General features: G+C 38.0%; 1 protein-coding gene across 4 annotated transcripts in view; it reads right to left on the minus strand.

Annotated features, from left to right (window-relative positions):
* The window catches only part of LOC117427018 (plakophilin-4-like), a 55,491-nt gene that overhangs the window by 11,316 nt on the left and 27,273 nt on the right, over positions 1-16,902 (minus strand). For 3 of the 4 annotated variants that reach the window (XM_059033789.1, XM_059033790.1, XM_059033791.1), the window contains 7 exons: positions 12,368-12,402; positions 10,137-10,268; positions 9,825-10,018; positions 8,995-9,571; positions 5,352-5,543; positions 4,339-4,549; positions 1,393-1,525 (listed from right to left, as the gene is read on the minus strand). In XM_059033789.1, coding sequence (XP_058889772.1) covers positions 1,393-1,525; positions 4,339-4,549; positions 5,352-5,543; positions 8,995-9,571; positions 9,825-10,018; positions 10,137-10,268; positions 12,368-12,402 — 1,474 coding nt within the window. The remainder of the gene's footprint in view (positions 1-1,392; positions 1,526-4,338; positions 4,550-5,351; positions 5,544-8,994; positions 9,572-9,824; positions 10,019-10,136; positions 10,269-12,367; positions 12,403-16,902) is intronic. The other variant, XM_034045359.3, reaches the window with a different exon arrangement.

The raw sequence follows: 16,902 nt of genomic DNA on the forward strand, positions 1-16,902 counted from the left end.
AAGAAGCCCTTACTCAAAAAGTACCATCTGAAAGCACGTCTGGAGTTTGCCAGAAAGCATGAGAGTGACCCAGCTGCGATGTGGGAAAAGGTTTTGTGGTCAGATGAGACCAAGATGGAGCTTTTTGGCCAAAACTCAAAGCGCTATGTGTGGTGCAAACCTAACACTGCCCATGCCTCAAGACACACCATCCCTACAGTGAAGAATGGTGGTGGCAGCATCATGCTGTGGGGATGCTTCTCATCAGCAGGGACTGGGCATCTTGTTAAAATTGAAGGAAGAATGGATGGAGCAAAATACAGGGAAATACTGCAAGAGAACCTGCTTCAGTCCGCTAAAAAACTGAAGCTTGGGAGGAAATTCACCTTTCAAAAGGACAATGATCCCAAGCACAAGGCCAAAGCAACATTGGAGTGGCTCAAGAACAAAAAGGTGAATGTCCTACAGTGGCCCAGTCAAAGTCCTGATCTCAATCCGATTGAGAATCTGTGGCACTATTTGAAAATTGCGGTCCACAAGCGTCGTCCAACCAACCTGAACAACCTGGAGCAAATCTGCCAAGAAGAATGGGCCAAAATCACTCTGACACTGTATGCAAAGCTGGTACATACTTCCCCCAAAAGACTTAAAGTTGTTATTGCAGCGAAAGGTGGCTCTACCAAATATTAATGTGTGGGGGTTGAATACTTATGCAACAAGATATTTCAGTTTTTTATTTATTTTTCTTAAAAATATTTCCCAACATAAAACCAATGTCACCTTACAATAATTGATTTTGAGGTTCAGTGTTTTAAAATAAAATATCAAACAGAACGAAATTTCAATGTACCATTTGTAATTCAGTAATATGAGAGAATTGGTCAGGGGTCTGAATACTTCTGCAAGGCACTATATATAAATATATATATATATATATATATATATATATATATATATATATAAAACAAAGTTTTAAATATAAACTTTAAAAATAATAAACACTGAACAGTGCAATATACCAAGGTTTTATATTGCATTATATAATTGGAGGTCAATATCATAAAATATTTAAATGAAATGGCAGTAATAATTCCCCTTTACATCAGTGTTAGCGTCCAGATTTAACCATTAAAATGAAATGTAATTCGATAAAAGCAAATATAAAGACTTTTGGTCACCGCTGTAGTGCCTCTATTCAGTTAATGTGAAAGCTGAACATTGCTGTGAATTCCTAGGCTGTCTGCATGGAACTCCAGGGGTATTGCAGCACCCTGCTGAGCTGTTCAACTCCAGGTCGAATCAATCAAAACAAGTGGCAAACTGGAAAGGATCCTATTGTGAAAAACACATTTTATACTGGTGGCGCCACGGCCATAGTTTACTGTACTACTTGTTCAGTATCATGCTTGGTACCTCGTTCTTCACTTTATTATCTCCAAAGCTCAGGTGCTGCAGGTAAGCCGCTGCATTAGCTTGTACAGATGGGAATTGATGCTGCAGCATATGAATCACCTCTGGCAATTCTGGGTCACGCCATGCAAACTCCCTATTTCAAAAGAGAGAGAAAACAGCAGTATGAAAATACAGAACCCTGGAAAACCTCAACGCAGAGCAATTGCTTTAGGTAATAAGAAGTTAGACAATTTATTTGTTTATTTAGCAGACGCCTTTATCCAAGGCGACTTACAGAGACTAAGGTGTGTGAACTATGCATCAGCTGCAGAGTCACTTACAACTACGTCTCACCCAAAAGACGGAGCACAAGGAGGTTAAGTGACTTGCTCAGGGTCACACAATGAGTAAGTGGCGGAGGTGGGATTTGAACCGGGGACCTCCTGGTTATAAGCCCTGTGTGGTCCAGTGGTTAAAGACCACATATTTTCTAGGACTGTGTTCGAAGGTTCGTTCGCTAGCCAGGAATTCGAAGGTACTTTTAAACTTTCGAAGGTTCGTCAGGTGGCATTCACGCACTGTGTTTTTTTCCCCCGTTAACAGAAACCGTTTGACAATGTCTGAATACTATAAAATGACACATTGAATGTCACTCACATGCAAAATTCGATCTTTTGATTTGTATAATGCATATTACATAAACAAAAGTTGTTGTATTAAAATCCACTACCATTGTACCAAATCGTTATATGTAGCAACTCTATATGGCGCCACTGTCGTGTATGGAGCAGGGTATAGTATGCCAAAGCACTGGGGCGGTACCTATAGCGTTGTAGTGCTTCAATAAAATACGTACTGAATACCTAGTGTACAAGACAGTGTAAGAGAAGTGCTATGGTAGAATATGTTTGAAACAAACATACACAAACTTTTCCTTCCGAAAACTGAGCACCGTCTGCCCCTCCCCCTCCAGCTCGTGTTATCCAGAGGCAAACCTTTAATTTCTTTATCCGCCATCTTCACAGCAGTGTTTTTCAATGCAGTGTTATATTAAAGAATAATTAAACTAAGGATGCTGTACAGTGAATGATAACACCTACCAGTGTAATTGATAGCATGGTTACCATTGTGCATTTACTTTAAAACTTCCTGCAAGAAATGTCTTAATTCTTGCACTATTCTAAAGATGAAGACAAACTTGACCCATACATAATTTTCAAAACAAACAAAAAAACAACCAACCTGGGTCATTTTATCTACTGCATCACTTGGTATGTAGCCATTTTTTCTTTCTATATAATAATAATAATAATAATAATAATAATAATAATAATAATAATAATTTTATATAGCACAATTCATACAACACATCTCAAAGCGCTTTCCAGTCCAAGAATAATAATACATAATCATCACAGCAGGCTATACATGTAATAAATACACAATAATACATAATCATAAATAAATCACAGCAGCTATATACGTTAAAACAAAACACACAAAACACAAGTACTGTGCAAACTCATAAAAAGACAGTTCCTTACACAGGCTGAAATGCCAATTAAAAAAAAAATGTTTTTAGGTGTCTTTTAAAAATATCCACATTCTTTGAATCCTTAACTGTATCTGTGGAAGAGCATTCCATAACTTAGCCCTATCTCCCATAGACCGGAGCCTGGTTTTTGGGACTCTTAAGAGCCCAGCATCAGCAGATCGCAGGTTTCGCACAGGAGAATATTCAATTAACATATCGGGGATGTAACTTGGTGTCAAACCATTCAAGGCATTGTATGTTAATATTTTAAAATCAATCCTGAACTTAATCGGTAGCCAATGCAGGGATGCCAAAACAGGTGTTATATGTTCAAAGGATTTAGATCTAGTTAGGACTCGAGCAGCCGAGTTCTGAACATACTGTAGCCGATTGAGAGCATGTTTTGAAGCACCAGCAAGCAAGACATTGCAGTAATCAAGTCGAGCTGAGAAAAAGGCATGCACAAGTCTCTCCGCATCAGATTAACAGTTATATAGCTTGATGTACTGCAGTGTGATTTACCTTGATAGGTCATATGACAGGCAATGAATATCTATTTGCAGTAAGCACAGTTGCTTGTGGCCTTGCTTTAACACAGCTTTAAGTAAGTCAAACTGAAGTCTGCTTTAATTGAAATTAGCCTGAGGGCCTCACAATTGTTAATACTGAAAGTACTGTTTCTAGGTTACCAGAGGAGTGCTGCGATGAAAAGTTTTCTTAGGAAACGCTCCCCCCCCCACCCCCCCCAAGTATGTCTATTCTATTGCTTTTATATCATCACCAGCTTATAATAATAAAATAAATCACTTAGAACTTCAAATATATCTATCGTACTAACAAATACATGATGAGTATATTCTTTTCTCTTCCTTATTTCAGAATGTGTTAAAAGCACTTAAAATAGGAACACACCTATGAGCAATTTAGATGTATCCACCCCCCCCCAAACTCAACACGATCATCATGACAGTAAAAATAGACATAATGAAGCGTTCTTACCTTTGTATAAGTTAGTGATCAGCAGATGTGTCAGCCGCACGAAGAGCACAGCGTGTGGTTTTCACTAACTCTACTGTGCAGAATACATTTTTTTTTTTCTATGGGTAAATATAAGGACTTTCTTCCTATGCATCAGGACAGGGACTGTTGGCATGTATGATATATATATATATATATATATATATATATATATATATATATATATATATATATACACACATATATACATATATATATATATACACATATATACATATATATATATTATAAGTTCTGCCAGGTTAAAGATAAGGGTACTGCAAAAAAGTACTAAAATCTTTCTAAAAGAACAATTGTACCACAAAATAGCCTAGGTCCTTCTGCCTGGATGAATGAAAATGACACAGGTTTGCCATTTTAAAGTATCCCAAAGCTTTGTTAATAAACAAGTTTACCTGGGGTCTTTCTGAATGCTGTCTATGGAAGGGGATCTTGTTGTGCCATCATCAGCTGGTGCTGCATGCCTGGAATAGTTTGATTCAGAATGTCTATAAAGCGTTGATCGATAGGGTTCAGCATAGGTGGCTGTGGGGTTCAGGGCATAGTTACTTCTTTGGTATGTTACAGCACTGCGCTGACTGGAAGTCCTCTGCAGATTCCCAACACCTAGCGAAAACCAGGTAAGGGCAAAGGTTAAAAATAATACCAAACATACTGCAACAATATCTATATATCTCTCTACAAAATATATCTAGAGAACCATTTATCCAATTGCCTTGGTATTGACATTATTTAACATAAATTATTAAGAATATCAGTCTGTCTGTAAATCCATCCATCTTCATGTCACACTTACATTTTTGCATTCATTGCAAATTCTTAATCTATACGATTCTGTACATACTTTTAATATAATGGTCATCAACATATTGATAGCTCTAATGTTGAATTACAGTCATGGTGGGGGATACTGACACACGTTATAAATACAAAAGATGCTAAAGGATCAAATTGCATTTCTTTCTAATGAAGTAGGCTATGCATCCTAGAGACCAGGGAACTAAACACTGCAACCTTTCAATATACTGCAGAGTAAACACATTACAAGCATATATCTAAAAGGACTCCTCTGTGTGGCAATACAATTTATAACTAGAACCATCAGACTGAAAGGACCTGGACTCTGCAGCATAAACTGAATTGAGTGCTTGCTGGAGGCAAGCACAGTGCAATGTGGACTGAATTTTAAAATGTTAAAGATTTTCCAAACTGCGGTCCCTGAGTCCTTTAGCTTCTGCTGCTCTTATCTACTCCAGTCATTACTGTGGAATGCATTTGGTTTTGTAGCTCAATAACTACCTTTGCCTTTCATGTTTAGTGAAGATTGAAGGTGGAATACCAAGGCATCTGTCCACCAGCTCTCGCACATCAGATCACATAATTAAAATCTAAAAAAAAAGGTCCTTACCTGAACCAGCCCGGAAGACTGCCGTTTGGGTCCCATGGTGAAGCTCCACTGCTCCGTGGTTTGGACTGCGGTACAGGGGGCTTTGAAATGTCCTGCCTTCATAGATGGGGGTTATATGCAAGTCCGGAGACATGGCTGATCGGAGATCTTGCCCCAGTTGACTGTGCTGACTGGCATATGAGCTTCTCAAGCCTAAAAAAGAATGTATGGCCGCATGTTACATTCTTAACTCCAAAACGAAGGACCTTTCCAATAAAAAGTACTAAAATTGTAAAAAATATCCAATTTACTGCTGAACCACACTCCAATAACTAAACAGAAATAAGCCAATAACCACACAACATTGTGAAGTTAAGTACATGCTTGGAATCTGACACAGAAAGAATTTTAGAATGGCTCTAAACTGATGCATGCTGCGGTTTCTGTCTCATGTTACACGCTGGTTGCTCAACACCTCTTCTTGTAGTTTGCCTCCAAGTGTGTAATGGCCACGCCTTGGACAATGTGGCTAGGCTTGTAGTCGCATGTCTCACACTTACACAGGTTAAAGGTGTTTACTGATGGGAGAAGTATGTGTGTCTGGGAGCTGGTGCCTGGGGGGTGGTGATCAAAGCACGCCAGAGACTATCCAGCAACCAAACACCCCAACATGCAATTACAGGAAGTGCAGGCTCACTGTTATTCATATAATTTACATGGGTAAATTTCATTTTACTAACAGAGAACATATGCCGTAAAAACTGTGATTACAAAGCCATTCAACCGAATACTCATACTGAATGATCGATGTACCAATACCAGTCATGCATTTTTAGATGGAATTTCAAATAATTAGGTGTGGGTGGCACACTTAATCAAATTAACTCTTACTATTTATCATTCTGCACTGACACTGTTTGACATCATGTGTGTTTCAGGAGGGGAGATTTTACAAATGGGTTTTCAGATGAACTAAATTGCATTGAAATGAGCAAACGCTGAATTACCTGCAGTAAACAGCACTCCCAGTAGGAGTCGTCAAAAGCGGAATTGCTTTCAATGTAAAGAGTAAAACACAAAACCTATTGACACAAATCAATAACTAAGTTTGTCTTATCTTTCCTGAAGCACCTCAGAGGCTCATCAGGTTAAAAACACCGGATTAATGTTTTGCGGATAGCTCAACAGTAGATGGAACTGTGAAGGGCTAGTCAATCTCTTCAGTAATGTGTACATTAGACATGCATTATTAGCGAGATGTCTGAAATGTAAATTGTGTCACAAAACTGTACTGACATGAGCAGTTGGGAATTACTCAGCTGTGACCTAAAGTTATGAGGCATGAAACTAGATCCGGCAACTTGAAATAAAAACACTATTTTTGTTTTTTAGGGTCAAATGGTCAGTAAACACATTAATTCTTTAACTGTCAACGATGCTGAATACAAAATTAATGAAATGAAGAACGACGGCCACCTATTTAAAATGGACATGTGGTATGCAGCACTAGTTATTTCTGAACTGTAGAGAAAAGCAATAAAGTAGGCCAGGCAGATCCTAAAAGGAAACTAAACCCTGTGGAAGGAGATCTGAATGACCGTATTAAATGAGGCAGACTGCTGTTTTAGTGAGATTTTCTTTTTTGGGATTACAAACCATGAACCGTGTTTTGCTTTGGAGACAGCAAGCCGTTAACCTCACAATTTTTTAATGCCTATAAACACATTGGACAGGAAATGCTTCTTCTGGTAACGGAGGAAGCTATGTTGGACGTCAAAGATTAAATAACTTAGACCTGTACAAATAATGCCAGACACGGCTGTAAATACAATATCGTCACATCCACTGTATGCACACGTAGAAATGCAAGAGCGACATGCATAAGTACAGACACGTTCCTCCACGACGATACTCTCAATAACCAGCATAACTGAGTCTCATTACAATTGGATAAGCTGTTCTCTCATACATATTTACACAGACAGAAACATCCCCAGGAAACAATCCTCTCAGTAACTTGTGCTGGGTGTTCCAACCCTTTTCATATTTCATACTCTAGGATACTCAAATGCAGAAAATCATTTGTTCTTTGGCTCTGAGGAAGGAAGAAAATGAATATTCCCTGACCCATTAATAAATTGATTTCCCACAAAGGCAGCAAACCGTTTTTAAATTATATCAACACTAAAGCATTCTGCAAGATCATTGCTTTATAAAACCACATATCTTCAGATCACATTTGTATTTTCTTTTTATTATGCAAACCATTGCCCGAGACATGTTTTGATCCTGATAAACAGCATGGCTTGTACATTACAGTTTGTAGCTTGATTATATTGTGCATTTTCAAATATTCTCTGCATTCTCCAGTGGGGAATGCCGACATATTGGATATTAATACACACTCAAAATGCATGCCAGCACAAACAACAAATCAAAAATTGCTTTAGGTAGATTTCCAGGACTTAATTACCCAATTAGGAAAATCAATATCTATCCGAATGCTTTTGAAAAAGGGCTAAGGGTCTAACAGGGCAGTATTATAAAGACAAATAGCTACCAGCAAATAACCTACTGACAGAAGGCACACAAATACAGATCACGTTGTGTAAATGTAGCTTTCATGATGAAGTAAAAGGTAACTGAAGTCATGATTACTTAACCATCACAAAACAGAAACTCATCTCCATCATGACCATAAAAAACAACCCGAAACCCAGTTCTCACTGCCATGGAATGCCTCTTTTTTCACTTACTGTATCTATATTCATTTTTATAACGGCATTCTAATCAATTTCAGAGAGAGAAAGAGGAGATAGATGAGACAGATACAGAGGATTGAGACAGGGTTAGGGTTAGAGATAGAGATACGGATAGAGGAGATAGAGATGGAGATAGGGATAGCGATAGAGGTAGAGGGTATAGAGATAAAGGAGAGAGAGAGGAGAAGGAGATAGGGATAGAGATAGGGATAGAGCTGGAGGAGACAGAAGCTAGAGAGAGAAAAGACAGATAGAGAGATGGAAAGATGGAGATATCTATATATGAAGTACAGTGCTTCTGGTACTCAATCTCTGCCTATGCGGTCAGGAGCATCGCCTGATTGCAATACACACTGATATTTTTTTCCTGAATGATCATGTAGTTTGGCATATACCCTTCCACAATATAGTAATTCAGTTGTTTCCCTTGATCTGGGAATAACATTTTTTTTTTAAAAATGATAACAAAAACTCATACAACTAAGAGAGAACGTAATTATATGCTTTGATTTTGGTGTAAGGCTCTTGTGCTGCTATTTATTATTTGGTTTACTTATACTCCGAAAAAAATCTCACACACAACTGCTTAATGTTATTTTTGACTGAATACACTTGACAGAGTTTACTACATCCTACCTATAAATTTGCCAAGAATGTTTTCATTAATCAAGAACGGAGGCTCAAAGACTATCAGATTGAGAAAATAAAATAAAAGCATGACTGCTTTTCAGTACATGAGAATAAATGTGCCATTTTAGTTCGCTATATCCTGCCCTCAACAGGGTTACATCATTTATAGAAAATGAAAATAAAAAACAGACACTTGAAGAACAAATGGCAGTTTTAAAAGAGTACAGCAGGGTTAGAAAATGCTTTGACGTCCATTCAGTTCAGTTACCAACCTGTCAGGCTGTCCGGGCGCGGCAGGATCATCCTCTCGTAGACTTCATACGACTGCTGTCCATACTGATCCGTCTCGTGAAGGAGTGTTCTTTGCAAAGTCGATCCGTAATGCTGAGGGACAGCAGTCATGCCGGAACGAAGGGGGGATGAAGAGCCAGTCTGCTGCTTGTGTGACGGGGACCCCACTCTTGTCTGAGAGTCTAGCAGAGTAAGAGGAGAGCCCATGCGGCCCGAGTTCCCCAGCACTTGGTACGGGGAAGCGTCTCTGCTGGGGTTCCCAGACTGTCTGGATGTAAGAGAGCTTAGCCGCCTTATAGCTGCGGGGGAACTCGACTTCTGGGCATTGAAAGGGGAGCCTGCTCGTTGTGAAGATGGTAGTGTTGTGGTTGAGTACACGTTTGTGAGCGGCTTGGGTTCAGTAACTGCAGGCGAGCCATATCCACTACCCAGGGAAGTCCTTAAGGAACCTCGTGAAGGTGAAACGCTGCTGCCGTAGGCCGGAGACTGTGTTCTAGATGGAACAGAACTCACTCTTCTCATCACCCGGCCAGCTGTTCCTGGAATGTTTATGGGTGCCTAAAGTTTAAAGCAGCAACAAAAAAAAAGAATAAAATAAAACCTCTTATAAAATATTCTCCACTAAAACTAAACAATTCTGTATAAGTAACAGATGTGTAATACGGTGCAGTTAAACAAAATGATTATACCCTTAAACACAAAATTTGGTACCAGTATTGTACCATTTGTCTTACTGAAAGTAAAACTATTTACTAATCCCACAATCTTGAATCAACAACATGTTTGCACATTATCCATAGGTGTACAGTACCTGGACTAGAGTTTGTCCTTCTGCTCTGGTGTTTCTCATAAGATTGGCGTTATTTGTGCTTCCAGGGAATGAATGCTGAGTTCTAAACTCAGGCTTGACCAGGTTCTGGCTGCTGTAGTAGCTGCTTGCTTCTTGGTAACCACTATCAGAGTATGAATTCATTTGTGTTGAGCTGCGTGAATTCCCAAAAGACCCTGGACAAAAAGGAGAGAGAAACTAAATGTTAGTTAACTGCTTAGCAATTTGCTGTAGTATGACTACTTCCAGTAATGAAACAAACTGAAATAAAAAGCCTAAATGTATTTAACAGACCCTCACTTTCATGGAGAGAGGTCTGTTCAGGGGAGTACAGCTGGACTTGCTCCTGTTCAGCTCGGACACGATAGGTGGTGGATTGAGTAATGTCCGTCACTCTCTGTTTGGTCACTCCTGCCGTTGGGGCATCTGACAGTGAGAGAATAGGTTTGCATGTGTACTAGAAAACAAACGATTCAAACAAGCTATGGAATGATCTTTCTTTGTCATAACCGAACAGCCTAGACAAAAAGAGAACGAGAAACCCTAAACAAAAGAGTATTACGACTTCAAAGCATACAAAGAACTACAGGAAGGCTAGGAAAAGGATGAAGAGGCAGAAATGTGCATGAATAGGGCTTGGCATCAAAGTCACACTTGGCAGGAAGCTGGACAGGCTTTTGTCCAGCTGAAGACAGAAAGAGACAAGGAGTATCTTTCACAGAAACCTCTCTTCTGCTTTACTGATCGAAAATACAATTAAAGAACCACAACATTTCTGGATATTTATATAAATCTGCTGATTTTTTTTTCTTTCTGGGCACAGAATCAAAGGTTTCCATACAAGTGTGGAGGGGTGTGATTTAACCAATTAAAAGGGCTGTAGCAGAGATCTTGGGACTATACACCCTGGAGGTGTAAATGGAGTAAATGCATATGGCTGTAAAAAAAAAAAAAAAAAAAAAACACTGCAAAGATAAGTCGGAAGGCCAAAAGCACAATCAACATAGCATGGAATTTTAAAAAAAAGCTATGTTTAAATCAAATCATGAAAAAAAAAAGTCTGAAACCGTTAGCTACCAGAACAAATAACTTTTAAATGGTCATTGATCTTCAGTGGATCTTAAAACGCAGCACCAACAAAATTAAACCAATTAAAACAGTAACAGCAGCACTGCAGTTTATTTGGTCATGAACATCAGAATGCCACATATTCAAACAAGAAAAGAGAACCATACAGGGATCATAAGCCATTACAATTAAAGACCCCCAGATTCTCTTCATTTGCTTGCAGTAGATTGTGTTGTTGTTTAATCCCTGAAGCACTGACAAACTAAACTGCATGAACCTCACCAAAAGGACAGGATTTCCCTGCACACTGATGAATGATTCTCTAGAAAATATGTTTTCCCCCCCACTGGTTCAGTGGTTTGTTCAGTCCGACACCAAGTCTTCAGACTGCTTGTGGTGACCCATCAATAAATGACTCTGCATCTTACTGTACTGCAGCACCACAGTGGTACCTGCATAAGCACTAAGTGTCAGCTGCAGGGTGATGTGGAGAAGCAGACATCACTTCATGAAACCTAAGGCAGGCTGTAATTATTAGCCTGCAATTTGCATTCACACTGAACTAGGCGGTGACAGCTGCTATTCACAAATATTCCAAAACAGCAAAAACTGACCCCAATTCAGGCTAGAAATATCTATTTTTCTTAAAACAATCCTTTTTTGCTTTCATAGTAGGCATTTCTTGAGGAGGTCATATGAAAAAGGTTAACCAATCATTAACATTATTAACCCCTCCCCCATCAAATCAAATCAAATCAAGTCTTGTTAAAAATGGATTGAATGTTCTCATGCAAACCCTTAAATGTTTTTGCTGAATCCTGCAAGTTTTGGAGCCGGGTATGATTCCCCCCCCCCCCCCCCCCCCCACAACACTGTTGGAAAACTTACCATTTCTTCATACCCCAGCCGTTCAAATGAATAGAGATACTGAGATTGACAAAGAGTGTGACTTTGTATGTTGCAGACCAACTATTCTAGGTTTGAGTCACTTAGTGCCATCTTTTTCCTCTGTGGTGTTTATGGGGTCACCACTAAATTACCATCTTAAAAGCTTTCGTCAAAAAAGTTTAGTTGCAGTGCTAAGCCTTCCTCTATGTCAATATGTTTATTGCAGCTATGGAACATTTCTAGTCTGGCTTTCAAAACTCTGAACCCTGCACTTACATCAATGTGTTCTCTTCTATCAAAGGGAACATTTGCTACTTGGGCTGACAACATCTCTGGTTCATCATCAATAATACTTTTTATTCAATTAACCTTTTTTTTAATTTTTAATGTGCAATTCATAAATCACTTTATTCAAGTCAGCGGTCTGTTAAACAACAATACTGCGTCTTTTCTTTCTAAATCACTTACTTTTTAATGAACACCCACATCACTCAACAATCTCAATGGTGTGTAACGTAATATTAATTTAAGAATAAAGACTGTTATTCACAGCAAATTTTGTACTCTACCTGGTGATCTCCAGGGAAAGGATTTCTCAGATGAGCTATTGAAAAAAGAAAAGAAATGTATTTAACTACCAGAGCAACCAAAGATGATGTACACCACAAAGCACATAAAACAAAAGAACCCCCCCCCAAAAAATTCAAGCTACACTTATTCAACACTATGAACGCGATCGGAACAGGAGTGTAGTTAATTAATTTTAATGGTCACGTTAAAAAGGCAAAGAATTACAAGGAACAAAGGATGGGGAACAAAATGCTCCCAGAACAATCTAATCCCAACCCAATAGGGAAAACACTTAGGGTGAAAAAATAAATAAATAAATAAAAATTTAAAAACAATCAATCAATCTCCTGGTACTTCGTTCCTGGCAACAAACTAGAAAAGGATACGAAAGTATTGATCAGTTGAAGGCACTACTGCAGCTAAAACGTCCGTCTGTTTTTGGCTGGTTAAGGTAGTTCAGGATTAGTGCAAATCAGGGTATGTGAAACCAGTTTCCTTATCATTTCTGTTTGAGTGATTTTTTAGAAATTACCGATAAACATACTTTCATGGTAGCCTCACTATTTCAAACAGGCGATAACTGTGTTAACAGCCAAGTAATCCTTCTCAATCCTGTAAACACAGTTAGGTAAACATTTAGGCAACTAGTTTGGAGTTACCATTAATACAAGCTAGCACGTGCAATTGCAAAACAGGTATAAGATTTGTAAATATTATTTTGTTCTTTTCTCAGTGTTTTCTCAAGACAGTTTATATGGCAGAAACTATTCTGGCAACATTCAAATTCAAAATATTATTACAATGAAACATAAAATCAATATAACTGGTTTCACAGAGCATAAATATAAATCTTTCTGACCATGCCAACACAAAGGTGGTAAGATAAAATAAAATATTTTCTTTTAAGCAATATAATCATTATAATATAGGGCAGCGTGTGTGGAGTGGTGGTTAGGGCTCTGGACTCTTGACCGGAGGGTCGTGGGTTCAATCCCAGGTGGGGGACACTGCTGCTGTACCCTTGAGCAAGGTACTTTACCTAGATTGCGCCAGTAAAAACCCAACTATATAAATGGGTAATTGTATGTTAAAATAATGTGTAAAAAATAATGCAATTGTATGTAAATAATGTGATATCTTGTAACAATTGTAAGTCGCCTTGGATAAGGGTGTCTGCTAAGAAATAAATAATAATAATAATAATAATAATAATAATAATAATAATAATAATAATAATAATAATAATAATAATAATGATGCAATTGATCTTACTGACATTACACCACCAGTAAGCCATTTCATCATGAACACTTAGAAATAATTCTTAAATACTAAAGAGTTATGCAAACAAATTTGGAATTCCAAAAGCATTTCAGGCAAAAAATACATTTTCCTCATTTTGAATCATGGCTGGTTTAATAAACATTCTACATCCTGAAAACACTGTCAGAATAAAAACAAACACTGAGATTGATTCCTGGGGATCAGCAGACTTTGCACTTGGAGCTGTCAAGAAATATGCTGCCAGCTCCAGCAGCTGTCAGTGAAACAGAAAGCAAACACTTCCAGACACAAGCAGCGGAAATGTGGAGCTCAGAGGCAACCCCAGTTTTATTGATGAACCTATTTAAATGTGTGCCTTCATGCATCTGAAATGTAAGTGCTAAAAACACAACCATGCCAATTTTAATATTTCTAATACCGGTACTGAATTTCTTGCTTCAGAAAAGACCAAAGATCAAGCCACATAAAATGCAGCACCTTGCATATCTATGCATTTTCATATTTATGAAAGCCACATTGCCCCCTCCCCAAAGCATTAGCTCCATTTAGGGGTGAAACAGCTCTCTCTGGCGACAATGACAGTGTTACTGAAATGAAATAAAAAAAAAATATGATTTAACGCGACTGCTAATGAAGTTATTAAAATGCCCAGACGCTGTTCTGATAGTGATAAGAAAGACACATCATGAAGAGACTTTTAGTATGCTGGATTACCCAACACCCAAAGCCATAGTAAAATAGATTGCATATACCTAAAAACAGCTCATCAAAAAAGATTTAACAAGCTTTGCTCAAGTCTACTGGATGAGCCATTTACAGCACACATGGCTTGTCCAGTAAATGGACTTCTGGAAGTAAACAATTGGGATCCAAATGCCAGCGAGTTGAAAGTAATTATAAATGGCTGTTTGAATAACTATGCTTCGGTGACCTGTTTCAAATGAATGATCTTTCTGCATATTTACACAATTAATATTCATTGCCGAAAGTGTTGGTCTGTTGGCTGTTTACACAGTGGATAGATACCTTTTTTCAAAAACACTAAACTGTCTGGCGAGTTAGATCCTGAATTTTGTTATCTTTTTAGTTCTGGAGAAGGTTCCTGATAATAAATGTAATTAGGCAAATTGCTCTAAATGTATACTATATTAACTTTTAACTTTTTTTTTTTACAAATATTTTATTAATGCACACACAAACACACACACACACACAAAAAGCTCTATTCCTTGTTTGAATCAGTCACAAGAGTTGTAACCATTAGAAATCACAACAAAAACTAGAATAGTTAGGAGAATTAATAGTCTGTGTGAAGGTTTTCAGTGTTTGGGGGATCCTATTTTTATAATAATAGTAATAATCATCAATTGCGTGCGTTTCGTTATAAAGCCGTAAACACATTTTCAGATCACCAAGGCATTCAGAAGTTAGAAGCCTCACAAGCTTACATGCAAACAATATATTCCCTACACTGCAGCTTGCACACAATGATCTATTGCCACCCAGTCAGCAGTATAACATGTCTGAATGAATCCCTCAGATGTATACAGTATCCTGGACATATTTTGCTTTTGCAAAAGATTAGGATTTTGCTACCTCCAATGGAGGAGGAATTAGAAAGGAGGTGAGATATGTTAAGCCAAATGTCATTTTGTAAGTTCTTTTAACATTTCTTAGCAGCACGGTCTTGAATATCCATGCATTAAGCAGTGTATTATTAATATATCAATGCAACATGCATGCTCATAAATTTACCTGTTCTGCAGATCAGTGATTGCCTGTTTATTTCTCTGGTTAAGAGATACATTTCCCATATAAATAGTTGTCTACTGTTATTCAATCATAGAAATAATGTTGTCTTGTTTTTTTTTTTTCCCTGGTTGCTGAGGTTGCAGGAAACGTAAATCTTAAGTGTGAATGCCCCCCCCCCCCCCCCCCGATATATTTTTTTATAGCAATCCCATACCAACTCAATACTTGCATGCCAGGACTGTTAAGCAAGCTCCTGTTAAGAAACTACAGAGTCTACAATGCACCTTACTGGACTCAATTTCCTGCCAAATGAATACTCAGAGGCTGACCTGTGCAGTCAAAATTGTCTTGCTGTATATCATGATGCAGTCAGTGCCAACATTTTAAAATTATATTTTCATTTCTTTAAAAAAAAAAAAAAAGGTAGGCTAAGAATTCTCTGAGAAACTGTTTTAGCTTTGTCCTGTGCACTGCTTCCTGATTGTTGGAACCATGGAATACAGTGAGTGTAATGGATTCCAAAGGCTGCTGGGAGATAGATTGTTGGTCATGCAACAGCCAGTCTGTGTGATACAACCTTGCAGCAGATACTCTTTAAATGTACCTTCAAACCAGGTTCTTTTAAATAAATCACTTAGGAGTTACTGCAACATAAACCATTGAGTGACTTGCTCCTGCAAACCATGTCTCCTTTCTCATTCCAACACACCTCATTCTTTTTTTATGATTCATGCTCCACTCAAGGCACAGCATGCCATAAGCAGATATCACCCAGTTTATACCACAAAAGAAAAAGTCATGCAATTTCAAAGAAATGTGGAGTGGAACATGTCCAGACAAGAGGGCTCCAATGCCTGTGGACCAGCATAGGGTTTTCTACATATTTATGCTTAGATTACTGGTTTCAGAGACACGATCAGCTCTCATCTTGGACTACCGTAACCTTTAAAATTGTCCAAGATTAGTGCCAATTAGGGTCTGTAAAAAATACATTTTTTTTTTTAATTAACAAAACGTAATGGAAATGAAAGTTCAACTGAAGAGTGATAAAGGCAGTAAAAAAAAAAAAAAAAAAATACAGAAGCTTAGTATTTTAAACATTTAATTAAAACACCATTAACAGGAAGAAAGGGGAGCAAAACAATGAATCTGTAATGGATATCAATTTCACCTGGACCTGTTCCCTTTACAACCCATTGCTACAGATTTCTCAATAATCTTCATTACTTCACATAATGATGAATCAGCAGGGTCCGTCAATAACCAATAATTGGGATTTGCATCGCTGGGATTGAGCCAATTCAATTCTTATACAGAAGAGTGTATCAGGACATATCTTACTATACAGCAGGAGTCTTAATTACACTATGTCTGCATCTCTGGTATTTAAACACCACATGCAGCCAAACTGCGTTCCAGCTTGTGGGCAGCAACACAGCAATGCAGCAATACAGCAATACAGCAATGCAGCAATTTATTTTCATATTGGGAGGGTAAC

Source organism: Acipenser ruthenus, chromosome 11 (genome assembly GCF_902713425.1).
Source record: "Acipenser ruthenus chromosome 11, fAciRut3.2 maternal haplotype, whole genome shotgun sequence".
NCBI classification, from domain to species: domain Eukaryota; kingdom Metazoa; phylum Chordata; class Actinopteri; order Acipenseriformes; family Acipenseridae; genus Acipenser; species Acipenser ruthenus.